Below are 14,136 nucleotides of genomic sequence, written 5' to 3'. Positions count from 1 at the left end.
GAGGGAAATACTTGAGTAAAGACCCTAGTAAAAAAAAAAAAAAAAAAGAAAGAAAACCCCCAGCCTAAGGCTACATTCCCTCATTCTCCTGAACTCTAATCACTGAGTGACTGGGTCCTATGCCCTAATTAGCTGGCCAGAATTAGAGAAACTACCTTTCTGGAATTAAATAAAGCCTGTTCTAGCTGTTGGGGGTTGTCTAAATTCTGATCTTTTAGATCTTCCTATATAAACTTAATTATTTATCCTTACAGGTAGATCAAACTTTCTAAGCACATTTAAATTACAAAAAATAACAATATACTTTAAAAAGCCATGTGAAACAAACATATAGATGGTTCAGAAGGAAAAGAAGAAAAGAAAAAGAAAACCAAAGAATTGGACAGATGGTTCAGTCAGTAAAATGCTTCCAGCACAAGCCTGAGTACTGAGTTCAGATTCTCAACATCTACATAAAAGATTAGGTGGAGCCATACAACTGCCGTCCCAGCACTGAGAAGGCAGAAGCAGATGACTCCATGGAGCTGAGGAACCCTGCCTAGAAAAATACAATGGAGAGCATCTACATAAACATGCAAATACAAACACTAAAGAGGATAATCAAAGAATTCACATAAAATATTTGGGTCCTGTAAATTTCTTTGATACAGAAACATACAAACATAACCAATCAGCCACAAACACTATCACATGTGACACAGAAAATGAGAGCAATCTCCTCCCCCCACCCCCACACAGATATGGGGAAGCGAACAACTTAAAATACCTCAGTATTCACAAACTGTACTGATCACGTAGTGCATAAAAAAATCTCTCCCTAAGCCAAGTCAAAGGCTACCACTCTACTAGCAGAAACCAGCCTCTTATTATCCACTAACAGATGCCAGCAGACCTACTTAGGCACATTTAAATCTTCATTTCATAAAGATTAACGAAGGACTATGATAAAAAGCTGTGCATGGTAGTACACACCTGAGATTTTAGCACTCAAGGAGCTAAGGCAGCAGGATCTTAAGTTTGAGGTCAACTAAATAAGTAAATAATTTTTTAAGGCCATGAACTTTAATTCAGGAGCAAGTTTTTCAACACCTTAAACTAATGCAAAAGCTGCATTAAACCATTTTAAACACTTCTCTTCATTATGTGTGATGAAAGGTTACAGTAAGAGATAACTCGTACTAAGTACTGCTGATCAGGATCATCAGAACGTAGAAGATGAATAAATCGGCCAACAAGGCTCTGTTCATCAGCAAAGTCTTCTGGATCAGGGTCTTCTACAGGTTGGTCTGGCTGATCCTGAATCAATGTGGACACCAAATTCATTATGGAATCTACCTGCAACATAGAAAGTAGATAATATTAGCGTAAAACCATCAACAAAAAAGGTAATAGTTGCTAAGTGTATACAAAATGAAACAGTATCAGCAAAACAATTCAGGTTTTTTGTAAAAAAGTTGGTATAAACAGTCTCACACAGCTGTGAACCTTTTAAGCTACAGTAACATCCAGTTTGGCAAAATTAGCCCATTGGTACAATAGTAGAATGAACGGTTTAGGAATAACCAATGGCTTTCTACTTGGACTTAAGGTTTGTTCCACAGGGTGGAATTCATGCCTGGTACTGCAAATCTGGCAAAGAACTCAAGGATTATAAAGTAAGAGGCCTAAGGCAGAATCTACTACTATTACTTTGCTAAATGGGCATAGTAACAAACTGCCTTCTAAATACTTACCCTCCCACCCATAGATTATTATAGCTTTCTCCCTTACAATGATGATTCTTTTTGCAGTGGATAACAGTCAGGACAACTCAAAGGGTAGAAAATAAATGACTACGGAGTGTTAAGCCCTAAATAGCATGGCTTTAGCATTCTACCTCCCCAACAAGGATCAGGAGACACTGAAGAGGGGACAGAAAGACTATAAGAGCCAGAGGTCAAGGACTACTGCAAAATAGCACCTTCCCATAGTAGCTGTGATTGCCTGCCCAAGATTAAGCTAGTAGTCAACACTCATCCTGGATAGAAAGGAAGTTCCCAAAGAGCCAATCCTAGTTGAATAGCTATTGGCAAATGCTAAATGCTGGCTGCTGAAGCGGGAGAGTCACTTTCTGTTGGGTACAACCACTGGTAGGTTGCTTATACTCCCAGCAGGTGTCCCTCTACCCATTCACATATGAGCAGTAATAATTGAACTAAATTTAAAAAATAAAGAGGAGGACATAAAATTGGGAGGAGGTAGGGAGGTTGTTCCAGAGGCATTGAAAAGTTGATAGGTCAATGTATACATTTATGAACAAAAAGCTGAAAAGAGATATGCCAAATGTTAAACAACTGTGGTTATTCTCCTTTTGGTGAAATCAGAGGTATTTAATAATTCTATGTACATATCCAATTTTTAACTTCTATAACAAATAATCTATTCGTAGTTATTATTATTATGTTACCTCTCTCATTTATTACCAGCATCTGTAGCTCAATGTCTAAAATCCTAATCAATTATAGCTTCTATTTCCCTACAAGAGCACATCTGTATTCTCTTACCTGGTCCTGGGAGACGATTTCTGTGTTATAATCCAGAACATTACTAAGCACATAACAGCTCATGCTTTTTCTGGATTCGTAGTCAAAGTATTCAAAAAGTGGGTGGAAATGCTTTAATTTTAAGACTGTTAATATATTGTTGTAAGTATCAACAGGTATCTTCAAAAGTCTGGTAAGCTCCTTTGAAACTGCACTACTGGTAGCAATACTACAAAGAGAAAAACAGCAACCCTTTCATGAATAAAATTAATCTTTACAAAATAAATAAATACCAATTATTATGAAGAAAGAAAGTAGGAGAAAAATCCATGCAAAAACCATTAAGAACAATCTGTATCTGGTGACTCAGGGAGACCGAGTTGAATTTAACAGGTAGCATCTTGTATAGGAGCATTCTCTGGAGGCTGAGGCATATTTTAGCATTTATAAGACCTTTAAACACTGGGATTTCTAGTTATTTTAGTAACTCTTACTTTCAAGCTCATCTTGGAGGGATAAAGGGGAAATACAGACATTGTTTAATTTCCTCTCTTACTTATGTTAAAGATCTGTACTGTTTTTTCAGTTCACAAGAAAATGGAAATAACTAATAAAAGGGGGTAAAGGGGAAAGAAAATTTCCTGCTGTGCCTGAACCAATGGGTAGAAACTAGAAAAGAAAAAATAGCACATTACCACCTCAAAATTACAAATAACTTAGAGAAAGGCAGGAAGCCTAAGTAAGGGATTCAAGAGGCAACTGTTGAGGAAGATACACATAATAACATCAAAATGCCTAAAGGGAATCCCAGTGCTCAAGGAAATAAGAGGCAGTAGGGGATCTCTTGAGTTCTACGTTCTGGGCCAGCCTGGTCTTGAGCAAGCTCCAGAATAGCTAAGGCTACACAGAGAAACCCAGTCCCCCACCCCCACCCCAAAAGCCCAAGTGACCCTGTAGGCACCACAGGTCTCGGACAGTAGGACTGAGGGAGCATCCAGTGTAGGGAACATTATTCTTTTCTCAAAAGTATTATTACAACCAAAGCCCAAATAAGAAAAAAATATTTAAATCATTTTGTTACTTCAAATGCATACACATGGCCCTAACTTTTCAGCCTAAACATACATATGACCTTATTTTTCACAATTTACTCATCTGCAGAAAACCTTTTTTCTTTTTTGCAGGGGTTTGGAGGAGGGATGGTTGTTGATGTTTCCCTTCTAGTTTAAAACCTGCTCATTCTTGAGGCTGAAGAGATGGCTCAAGAGGTTAAGAACACTGAAAGTTCTTATAAAAGACCCAGACTCTGTTTCCATCAACAACATGGCAGCTTGTAACTGTAACTTCAGTTTCAGGGTATGTCAGCCCCCCGCCTCCACCCTCTGAAGGCACTAGGTACACACATGATGCATATACATACATTCAGGCAAAACACTTATACACATGAATACAATAGTAAAGACAAAACAAAACAAAAAACTAGCTCAGGAAAGGATCTGAATTTGAGACACTGAACTTCGAAGACAGTCTACAGACCTTATAGACCACTACCTTACTACTGCACACGAGGAAGCAAGCAGCTGGCAAAACTTCCTTTCCTGTTTAGAGCCACACAGGAAAGCCTCAGCATATACTTCAAACGAGACAATGCTAACATTTCAAAGAAAAACTGAGAAAATAAACTAATAGAATGCTAAGAATTTTTTTTTCAATGTAACTTTGGGGTAGACAAGATGGCTCAATGAGGAAAGACACTTGCCACCATGCCTAGCAACCTGAGTTCTACCAACAGAACCCCCCACCCCCACCCCCAGGGAGAGACAAACAACTGCAGCAAGTTTTCCTCTCATCTCCATGTACATATTTTCTAACTCCCTCCCCAACAAATAAATGTAGTTTAAAAGTTTTTAAATGTTATTTTGACTTACTGTTCAAGGTTAAGCTTATTGAATATCTCCACTGTTGTTTCTAGAACTTTATCAACATAGTCCACACGATCAGGGTAACATTTCATAGCAAGATTAATGAGAGAGACTTGTAAAGATACAACATCCTCTGATGGCATGTCTTGTCTGGACTGCAATGTTTAGAAAATCATAAAAAATCATATGTTTAGAAAATTGTTTAAAATTTATTTTAAACAATTACAAAATGTTACACCAATAGAGAATTTTCAAAGTCGAGAACTTAAAGAAAATACTATACAAACCTGTATCACTGTAGCCACCTGCTGTGAAAATATGTCAAAAAGTTTAATCTCAGCTGGAATTCCAGGTCCATCTTCACGATGAGCAAATAAAGCTAATCTAAAAAACAAAACATTTTTTTTCTTTTTTTAAGATATGGGAATCTGAACAGTGGATTCATTTTTTCTTTATTACTTTTCTATATTTTCTGAGTCTATTTCTGAGAACATTAAGAATGGCTTTTAAGATTATAGCTAAAATACCAAGACATTACTATTTATTTCTGGTGAATTAAATTCCAAACAAGACTTTGGAAATTCAGCCTAGATGCACAGCAGAGTGATCAAAGGAAATTATTTTAACAATAAATGTCACTGTTGTCCCATGGGGGCTGGGGGAGTGAAGAGCTACAGTGTAAGACTTTTTATTCAATCTCTTAACTAAAGTTTTGTTAATGATGCCTCACTTCATTGGGAATCATGCCTACTTACTTATTCACTTACCTTATATAGTACAACCTAGCCTAGAATCCATGGTACTCCTGTTGCTACTTCCGAAGTGCTGGGGTTACACCCAGAATAAATAAATAGAGGCTGTAGAGATGGCTCAGTGGTAAGAGTACTTACTTACTACTCTTGCAGAGAACCCAAGTTCAGTACCCAGCATCTATATGGAACTGCTAGAAATAACGTTAAGTTTTATAACCTGCATCTTAAGCTATTCAAAACTGTGCATACTGTATTATCTGTCAAGGTCAGAACTGCACCTACACTTTGTTATGCCGAAAAAAACCACCACTGATTGGGATTGCTAAATGACATTATTCTACACAGAAAAATCTGCTTAACCATCTTTCTTTAAGAGTGGGTCCGCCAGGCAGTGGTGGCACACACCTTTAATCCCAGCACTTGGGAGGCAGAGGCACTCGGATTTCTGAGTTCGAGGCCAGCCTGGTCTACCAAGTGAGTTCCTGGACAGCCAGGGCTACACAGAGAAACCTTGTCTCGAAAAACAAACAAACAAACAACAAAAAAAACACAAACAAAAAAACAAACCAACCAAACAAAAAACAACAACAAAAAAAGAGTGGGTCCAATAAGCATGCAATGTATACTGTCCAAGACAATCTGGAGACCTCTGCTTTGTTAATTCCTAGACCTTAAGTAAATTAATTAGATACCCTTAAATAAATAAATAAGTAGTCTGCTGAAATAAATCTTTGGTGTTGTCTCTAACTTTATAATGATATATGCTCACAGCAGGATAAATTATGTATTATTTATCATGTAGCAAGGCTACTATGCAGTCATTCATTACATACATTATCTAAAGCCAAGTTATACATACATATACATTACGGATATATGTGTGTATATGCACATGCACTTATATAGATACAAATGTTATATTATACATATATAAACAAATACACAATATGATATATAAATATAAAATATACAAAATATGTTACAATAATTTCTATATATTTACACATGTATATAAATATATGTATGTTTACACACACACTAAAAAAGTTTTAGTTTTAAACCTGGGGTTGTGTATGTGTAAATGCAAGTGTCTATGGAATCCAGAAGGAGTGCCAGGTGCCCTAGAACTGGAGCCTGAGGCAATTGTGAACCATCAGTGTGGGTGCTAGGAACCGAGCTCATCTTCAAGAGTAGTATGTGCTCTTAACTGCTGAACTAATCCCAATTTTTATATGTTTTATCAATTAAAACCAATGGCTAAAAAACTATACTTAAAGGGGATCTACTAAAAATGTGATTATTAAAAATTCTTCTTTATGAAAATGTGACAGCAGAATGATTACTTAAGCATTATTAATCATTCTAACGTTGTTGTTAGTTTAAAAAAACTAAATCAAGTAAGTTACCCCTGAAAGATAATTTACATAATTGTGAGAAATTTTATTTTTCAATAAATTTTGGACGAGGAACGGTCTGCACAATAATACATATGTATCAGTTAAATGATTTAAGAACTCATTGTAAACCAGGTGTGGTGACTCATGTCTAATCCCAGCACTTGAATTAAGTCAAGAGAATCAGAAATTCAAGGTCATCCTCACACACAGGCAGCCAAAACTACATTTAAAAAATAAAACAAAGCCGGGCAGTGGTGGCGCACGCCTTTAATCCCAGCACTTGGGAGGCAGAGGCAGGCGGATTTCTGAGTTCGAGGCCAGCCTGGTCTACAGAGTGAGTTCCAGGACAGCCAGGGCTATACAGAGAAACCCTGTCTCGAAAAACCAAAAAAAAAAAAAAAAAAAAAAAAAAAACCAAAACAAATACACCTTAAAAAAAATGCCACCTCAACATGCCTTCAAATGAAAAGGGAACCTTCACACTTAAGTCAGGCAATTGAGCACTAAGTTATCTACAGCAAAATGATGTTAAAATCAGTACTTAAAGGAGTCACAGGAACAAATGATTCATGAAAACATTGTAAGTTTCTTATTTCCATGTCAGAGCATTTATTTCCCGTACAGAACAGTCTTACCTGTCAATTAAAGCAATGATTATGTTTTTCACATTGACATTTTGGTGTAACTCAGCACAAGCTCTAAGAAAGGGATTCAAAGTCTGGAGATGGAACTCATCAGGAAAAACCTAAAAGTCAGATATGATTAATTGATATAGGGGAAAAAAACTTAACAAAATATTCTGATCTTATGAATGGTATATAAAATCCTTACAGAAAAAAATTAATCTTAATGATTAAAATCAAAACCAGAAATATTCCATTTCCAACATATAAGTAAGTCTAATAAAACCTAGAAAACTCAAAATTATTTTCCTACAATTTTCAGAAAACAAAACAGATTACTAGTACAAAGATCAAGTTTGAAAATAGAAATTTCTGAAGGAAGTTTTCTATTCAATAAAAAACTTTTTTCCCCCTAAGATTGCCTTTTTTTTTTTTTCCCTTGTTCTGAGACATAAGTTTAGGCACACTGGCCAGGCTGGCCTTAAACTCGGGGCTTCATCCTCATAAGTGGCTGGCACTACAGGCCACGTACCTCTACACTGGGCTTAGGATTTCTTTTTCCCAAACAAAGATGAAAATAAAAATTCTTTTAAGAATTAATGTTCTCGTGTTTTAAAAGTTAAATGAAGAATAAACACAAATATAAGAACTCAAAAAAAAAAAAAAAAAAGAATTACTGTCCTCTTCCTTACCTGAATGATACACTCCATGAGATATTCTTGAGCCAAAGCATCTCTACAATTCACAACTTGCTCCAAAATACCTGTTAAAACAATCTAAAAATAACAAAGAAAAAAAAAGGTAAGCTAAAAATTATTTTGAAAATCCCAAAGTATTCCACTAGCAATACAATGAACATGAAAATCATTTTATATTGCTCTCACCCATACTTCAATGTTCAACTTTAAAAAATAACTATTAAGTATAAAAACTTTGTTACATAAAAAAAGGAAGGTTTTTTTTTTTTAAAGTTTGTGCTTTTTTGTCTGTCCTAACAAATCTTCAACTAATCCAAGATCGTGAAGATTGATTTCCCTTGTGTTTTCTTCTAGAACTTTTAGATTATATAAGTAAGTTTCTGATCTGCTTTTCTAGAGCTTCTACTGTGTAAAGAGTAGTGGTCAAGACATCAAAGTTTCTTTGTTCACACATACTAAGTGGATATTCAATTGTTCCAGAGTAATTTAGTTACCTGGGCAGGCATAGTAGTACATGTCTTTAATCCCAACACTTAGCAAGCAGATCTCTGTGAGTTCAAAGCCATCCTAACCTACATAGGACAACCTAATTTCTAGGACAGTCAGTACTACAGAGAGACTGACCCTGCCTCAAAAGACAAAGGGTAAGTTTGCCCTTGCACTTTAAAAATGAACTGCAGGGCTAAAGACGTAGCCCAGTTGGGAGAGTGAATCTCTAGAACTCACTTAGGAGGATCAGAAGTTGAAGGCCATCCTTGACTACAAAATGAGTTGGAGGCCAGCCTGAACTACCTCAGATGATCAGAGGAGAGGGAAAAAGAAAAAAGAGGCCAATATGTGAGTGAATTATGGACTATCTTAATCCAAGGATTGACAAATCTAATTCACTGCCTGAATTTTTGGGGTTTTGTTTCATATTTTTGGTGCTATGAATCCAAATCCAGAACCCGACACATGTTAAATAGCCAAACTGAGCTACACTCTAAAATGTCAATGGGATCAAGCCCTACCCTGCTCATTTTCTTAATGTTTTTCCTGCTTTTGCCCTATACCCATCTAGTGTGCTACTGATAACTAATAACTTACAAAATTCAAAAATACTTACCATCTAACCTTTTACAGAAAAAGTTTTGCTGGGAGCTGGTTAAAACACTGGCTGCTCTTCTAGAGAACCTGGGTTCGATTCCCAGCACCCACATGGTGCTCACAATCATCTGTAACTTCAGGGGATCTGACACCCTCTTTTGGCCTCTGGGCACAGACACACATGTGGCACATAAACATACACACTAACAAAAAAAAAAACCCTCACACACACATTTTTTTTAAGTCTTTAGAAAAGTGTGCTGATCCCTACTTTATTCTCCTCACTGACTAATGTGTCTGTCCCTTTCGTCACTCCCCCTTATGCTTCTCTCCACTGGGGTCTTAATCAGGGTTTCTACTGCTACGATGAAACATCATGACCAAAAAGCAAGCTGGAGAGGAAAGAGTTTATTTGGCTTACACTTCCAGATCATAGTTTATTACTGGAGGAAGTCAAGATAGGAACTCAAACAGGGCAGGAGCCTGGTGGCGGGAGCTGATGCAGAGGCATGGAGGTGTGCTTATTGGCTCACTTCTCCAGGCTTGTTCAGGCTGCCTTCTTATAGAACCTAGGACCACCAGCACAGGGATGGGACCACCCACAGTGGGCTGCACTCCCCAATCCCCCACTGATCACTAACTGAGAAAAAGTTAGTGCTGGATCTCATAGAGGCATTTCCTCAATTGAGGCTCCATTCTCTGTGATGACTCTAGCTTGTGTCAAGTTGATACAAAAAGAATAGCCAGTACAACTGGTAGATGTCATTACTACAAACTACCTTCACTTCAGTGAAAGTGAATTTATTAGGTCCTTTTGTCCCAGTCTTTTAAAACTGCTGTGGGTATTTTAGGTTCTATTCTCTTTCTCACATATTTTAGAATCAGTTTATTAACTTTATAAAACAGAGAGGTAGATGACTGAAACTGCACTGAATCTATAGTTATATTTAAGTAAAACTGCTACCTTGACAATACTGAATCTCTAACCCAAAAACATGGTAGTACTTTTAACTAGATCTTTTTTAGTAAAAACACAGTTAAAAATATTTTTCAATTTAACAAAGATATATTTAAAATAAGATTTTCAGTTTATATCTCACAATGTAAGAAAAAACGACAACAAAAAAGGTAAGAACCTGTTTGTAACGTTCCACATTTACACCTTCCAACTGACTAAGCCGCACCAAATTTGTTCCCACTAAAATTCTCAGTTCTTGTCTCTCTCGTTCTCTTTTTTCTCTATCTCGACTATGTCCTTGATGCTGCATCCGCACCCAAAGCTTATTCATTTCTGCAAAGTTGAGGAGTACAAAATCCATGGAATCACTGATATCACCAGTTGTTTCTTCACTGCCAAGAAAAAGTTAGAAAAATCTTTATATACATGACAGGATCAATTTACTACTTGTCCATTCATTTCCTTCTTCTACAAATACTCATGCTTCAAAAAGCCACTTTCAACTTCATTTTATTTGGCTAAATGTTAAGTTTCAAGAACAGAAGGGAGAACACAATACATTTAAGGGGCAAATCACTTTCCATGACTCCCTAGTCTGAGCTCACTGGACTTTGCCGTTACAGCAACTCACTAGAATATAAAGAGATGTGCTCAATTTGGCAGCACACATACTAAAATTGAAGCAGTCTAAGGATTAGCATGGCTCCTACAGTGTCAAGGAGTCTGTGAAGCACCCCGTATTTTCAGGGGAGCATCACAGGGCATCACATGGCGCTGGCAGCTTGTGCTACTCTTCAGTGACTACATTTCTTACAAAAATCTCAAGGATGCACGGTGACACAGTTTCACTAAAGGGGGGTCAGCACAGAGGGCACTGTACTCCCGAGTATGATGGGTTCCCAGTTCCCACCATAAAGAATCCAACTACAGCTGAATCTTTACATATCTTGACAGAACTAATGTCCAACAAAAGATAACTGATTAAAAAACAAAAATTAAAATTTTTTAAGACCCCAAAACTTGACATTTGAGGTAGACTGATGATAAATGCTGTTTTATTGTTAGATATTGTGGCTTCATATGAAATATGAGCATTATGAAGAAGATCTTATTTTTCTAAATCTTCTAAGACAGGGAACTTAGTTTTTCAAATATTTTACTGATTGCCTAATGTTTAAAATTCAGAGTCAAATTACAATAATAAAAATAACTTCTTTTTATTATTATTTATTTATTAAGCTAAACCATACATAAAAGATTTAGTAGTATACAAAGAGGATGAAGTTATTTTTGGACATTGGGGAGACAGAAAGAGGAGGAGTACATGCCCAAGGCAAGCATGAGTTAGTAATACAGTGAGAATCTTTTTCAAAATGAAAAAGAATGGAGGGCAGGGGAGGTGGTTCAGAGGGCAGAGGCACTTGTCATGTAAGCCTGGTATTCTGAATTTGGCCCCCAGAACCCATGTAAAGTTAGAAGAATCAATGACAAAAATTTATCCTCTGACCATCACACACACACCACAGCACACATTCACACAGGCAAACACGCACACACATATCATCAAACATATATACATAATAATGTATTTTTAAAGGGACTGGTGCAGATAAAAAAAATTTTTGATTTATTAGTCTTAGAATTCAAAAAACAGGTAAGCTTTAAATAAAAGGGTCAGTTCTTCAATTATTGTAATTATAGAAATTATTAGTTCTTCAATCTAGGGACCCATCACATAAAGTTTACCACACCTAGCAGCTATCTGCCACTGCTGGGAGAAAAAGGTGTCATGGATTTTAATGCTAGAATGGAAGCCACAAAAGAAATAGAGGTCTCTATAAACTACTTTTAGGTTTCTTCCCCCAGTAGTTAACACCTTTAAAAGTCACACTTACTAAGATTATCTAATGTAATGAGAAAATGTTCTAAACTACGTTAGCTATCTGTAATCTCATCATTTAAGCATCTACATACAGGAGACCTACTGAAAATTCAAGGCCAGCCTAGGCTACATACAGTGAGTACCAGCCACTCAAAGCCACATAGCAAAATCCTGCCTTAAAACAAAACAAAACACTAAATTTTAAAAAGCAGAATCTACTCTAAAGAATTTTTCTAAATATATAATTGAATATGAGAACAGTTTGTCTTGTACCACACAAACTGAATTATATACCTTAATGAAAATCTAGACACGAAATAGCACATGAATTTGAGTAGGAAAATTACTGACACCTATGTTCTTATTTTAAGCCATTTTACTACAGGGTTGGTGGAGCCGCTACGACTAACCCAGATGACTTACTCTGTTGGCTCTCCTTCATCAGGTAAAATGTTCCTAGTACACTGAAGAAGATAATTTCGAAGAAACAAACCCCTTAGCGGATGCTGCACACCACGGCACATTTCTACCAAATCTTTCAAAATATCTTTCCTGGATTGAGGAAATGACTTGACATATACAACTCCAACTGTGATCAAGAGATAACTAAAAGAAGTAAAAAAAAAATTCATTTGATTAGAGACAGAATATGTGAAAACTTGACTGTACTCAAACACACTACACATATTAAATAAACAAGACAGAAACTATATTGTCTTAAACAGTATTCTTTATGGGGACAATCACCTAACTTTAAATATAACTACAAAAAATATTTGAAAAAAAAAATCACTGACTGATCCCAGTGGTCAGTCCCCTTACTCATGGAGAATATGATCCAAGATACCTGTCCGCTAACTGAAACTGCAGCTAGTATGTACCATGATTTTCTCTTACACATATACATTTATAAGTTGATTAATTAGTCAAGGTGATTAACCACAATAACTAAGAGCAGTTACGGTATGCTGTAACAAAGGATAAGGTAGTGAATGATGTCTCCCTCTATCTTACTGTGCTGCAGTCCCCATTCTTGCAATGCTGTGTGACAATACCATGAGTATGCAATGAGAATAAAGGAAGGGAGTGAACATGAGGTAGCATTAGGCTATCTCAGCAGCACAGCTATTCCAAGATGGCTACTAAGTGACAAAAGGGTAGATAACATATACAGTATGGTCAACAAAAGGATGATTCACACCCCCAGTGGACCCATAAAAAGTTTTATCAGGCTACTTGAAATAGTGCAGAAATTTAAACCTAATTACTTCTAGCATTTTTCTTTTAGTATTCTTAGACTATGATGACCATGGTGGCTTGTGGAAATTGCTACTGCATTTTTTTTCTTTTTGATTTTCTCATACACACACTTGCTCTTTCTTACTATGGTAGGCCCAGCTGACTTTCATGCTTGCTATGAAATTAAGTTGCCCTTCAACTTGCAGCAATGTCTCTGTTGGTAAGCGCTGGGATTATAAGTATATGCCACCATGTCTGCCTTTTAAATAAAGCCAATGTTAGCTAGTCACAGTGCCTTATGCCTGTATTCTCAGCATTTTGGAGACTGAGCCAGGAGGATCGTAAATTCAGAGCAATGAGATGCTGTCAAAAAAGAGGGGGGTGATTTCTGAAAAGAAAAAAATATATAAAGCAAGAAGTGCAAAGAAATGTTAACTAGCATTAACTTTTTTGTTGGTGTTGGATGAGACTTGACTGCAACACAAAGCCTAGAAAGTGTGGCTATAACAGACACTAATTACTTACAGCCTTGGGATAATGTTTCCAGCATACTGTACAAGTTCATAGAGATCTGCCACCTTTCTTCCTTTAGCAAATTCATCAGTCAGGTAGACCTCCAAGTAGTGCAGTTCATCAGAAATAGCCATATCTTTTAATTATGATTAAGGATTAAGAATAAAGGTAAATTAATAAAAAAAATAAAAGAAAACAAACAAACAAAAAAACCCAAAAAACAAACTTTGCAATTACTGTTGGAATAATTAAAACTATTAGTCAGGGCTAGTGATATAGCTCAGTAGTGCTTTTCTCTCACGAGAAAAGCTTTGTATTTGATTTCCACCACTGACAAAACAAAACAAAAACATACACACTGTGGACTGCCTGGCATAGAGGTCCATGGCTACAATACCAGCCACTCATGCGGCTGTAGCTAGAGGACCATGAGTTCAAAAGAAAACTTACTAATAAAGTACTTTACATCAGACGAATATTAAAAGGGAAGAAAGAATTTCAAGATTCACTGTACTGTAGAGATGGTTCAGCAGTAAAAAAAACC

The 14,136-nt window shown here is 36.4% G+C and overlaps 1 protein-coding gene across 1 annotated transcript in view; it reads right to left on the bottom strand.

The window, feature by feature from the left end:
• Window positions 1-14,136, bottom strand: part of Vps35 (VPS35 retromer complex component) — a 34,605-nt gene that overhangs the window by 10,351 nt on the left and 10,118 nt on the right. The window contains exons 4-12 of the mRNA XM_028755545.1: window positions 13,605-13,728; window positions 12,264-12,446; window positions 10,137-10,350; window positions 7,909-7,992; window positions 7,229-7,338; window positions 4,732-4,828; window positions 4,451-4,599; window positions 2,544-2,751; window positions 1,180-1,335 (exon numbers count right to left, since the gene is read on the bottom strand). Of these exons, the coding sequence (XP_028611378.1) occupies window positions 1,180-1,335; window positions 2,544-2,751; window positions 4,451-4,599; window positions 4,732-4,828; window positions 7,229-7,338; window positions 7,909-7,992; window positions 10,137-10,350; window positions 12,264-12,446; window positions 13,605-13,728 (1,325 nt within the window). The remainder of the gene's footprint in view (window positions 1-1,179; window positions 1,336-2,543; window positions 2,752-4,450; window positions 4,600-4,731; window positions 4,829-7,228; window positions 7,339-7,908; window positions 7,993-10,136; window positions 10,351-12,263; window positions 12,447-13,604; window positions 13,729-14,136) is intronic.

The sequence above is a fragment of the Grammomys surdaster genome, unplaced genomic scaffold, assembly GCF_004785775.1.
Source record: "Grammomys surdaster isolate TR1022 unplaced genomic scaffold, NIH_TR_1.0 126063, whole genome shotgun sequence".
Taxonomy (NCBI): domain Eukaryota; kingdom Metazoa; phylum Chordata; class Mammalia; order Rodentia; family Muridae; genus Grammomys; species Grammomys surdaster.
This window is presented reverse-complemented; position numbering and strand designations above follow the sequence as displayed.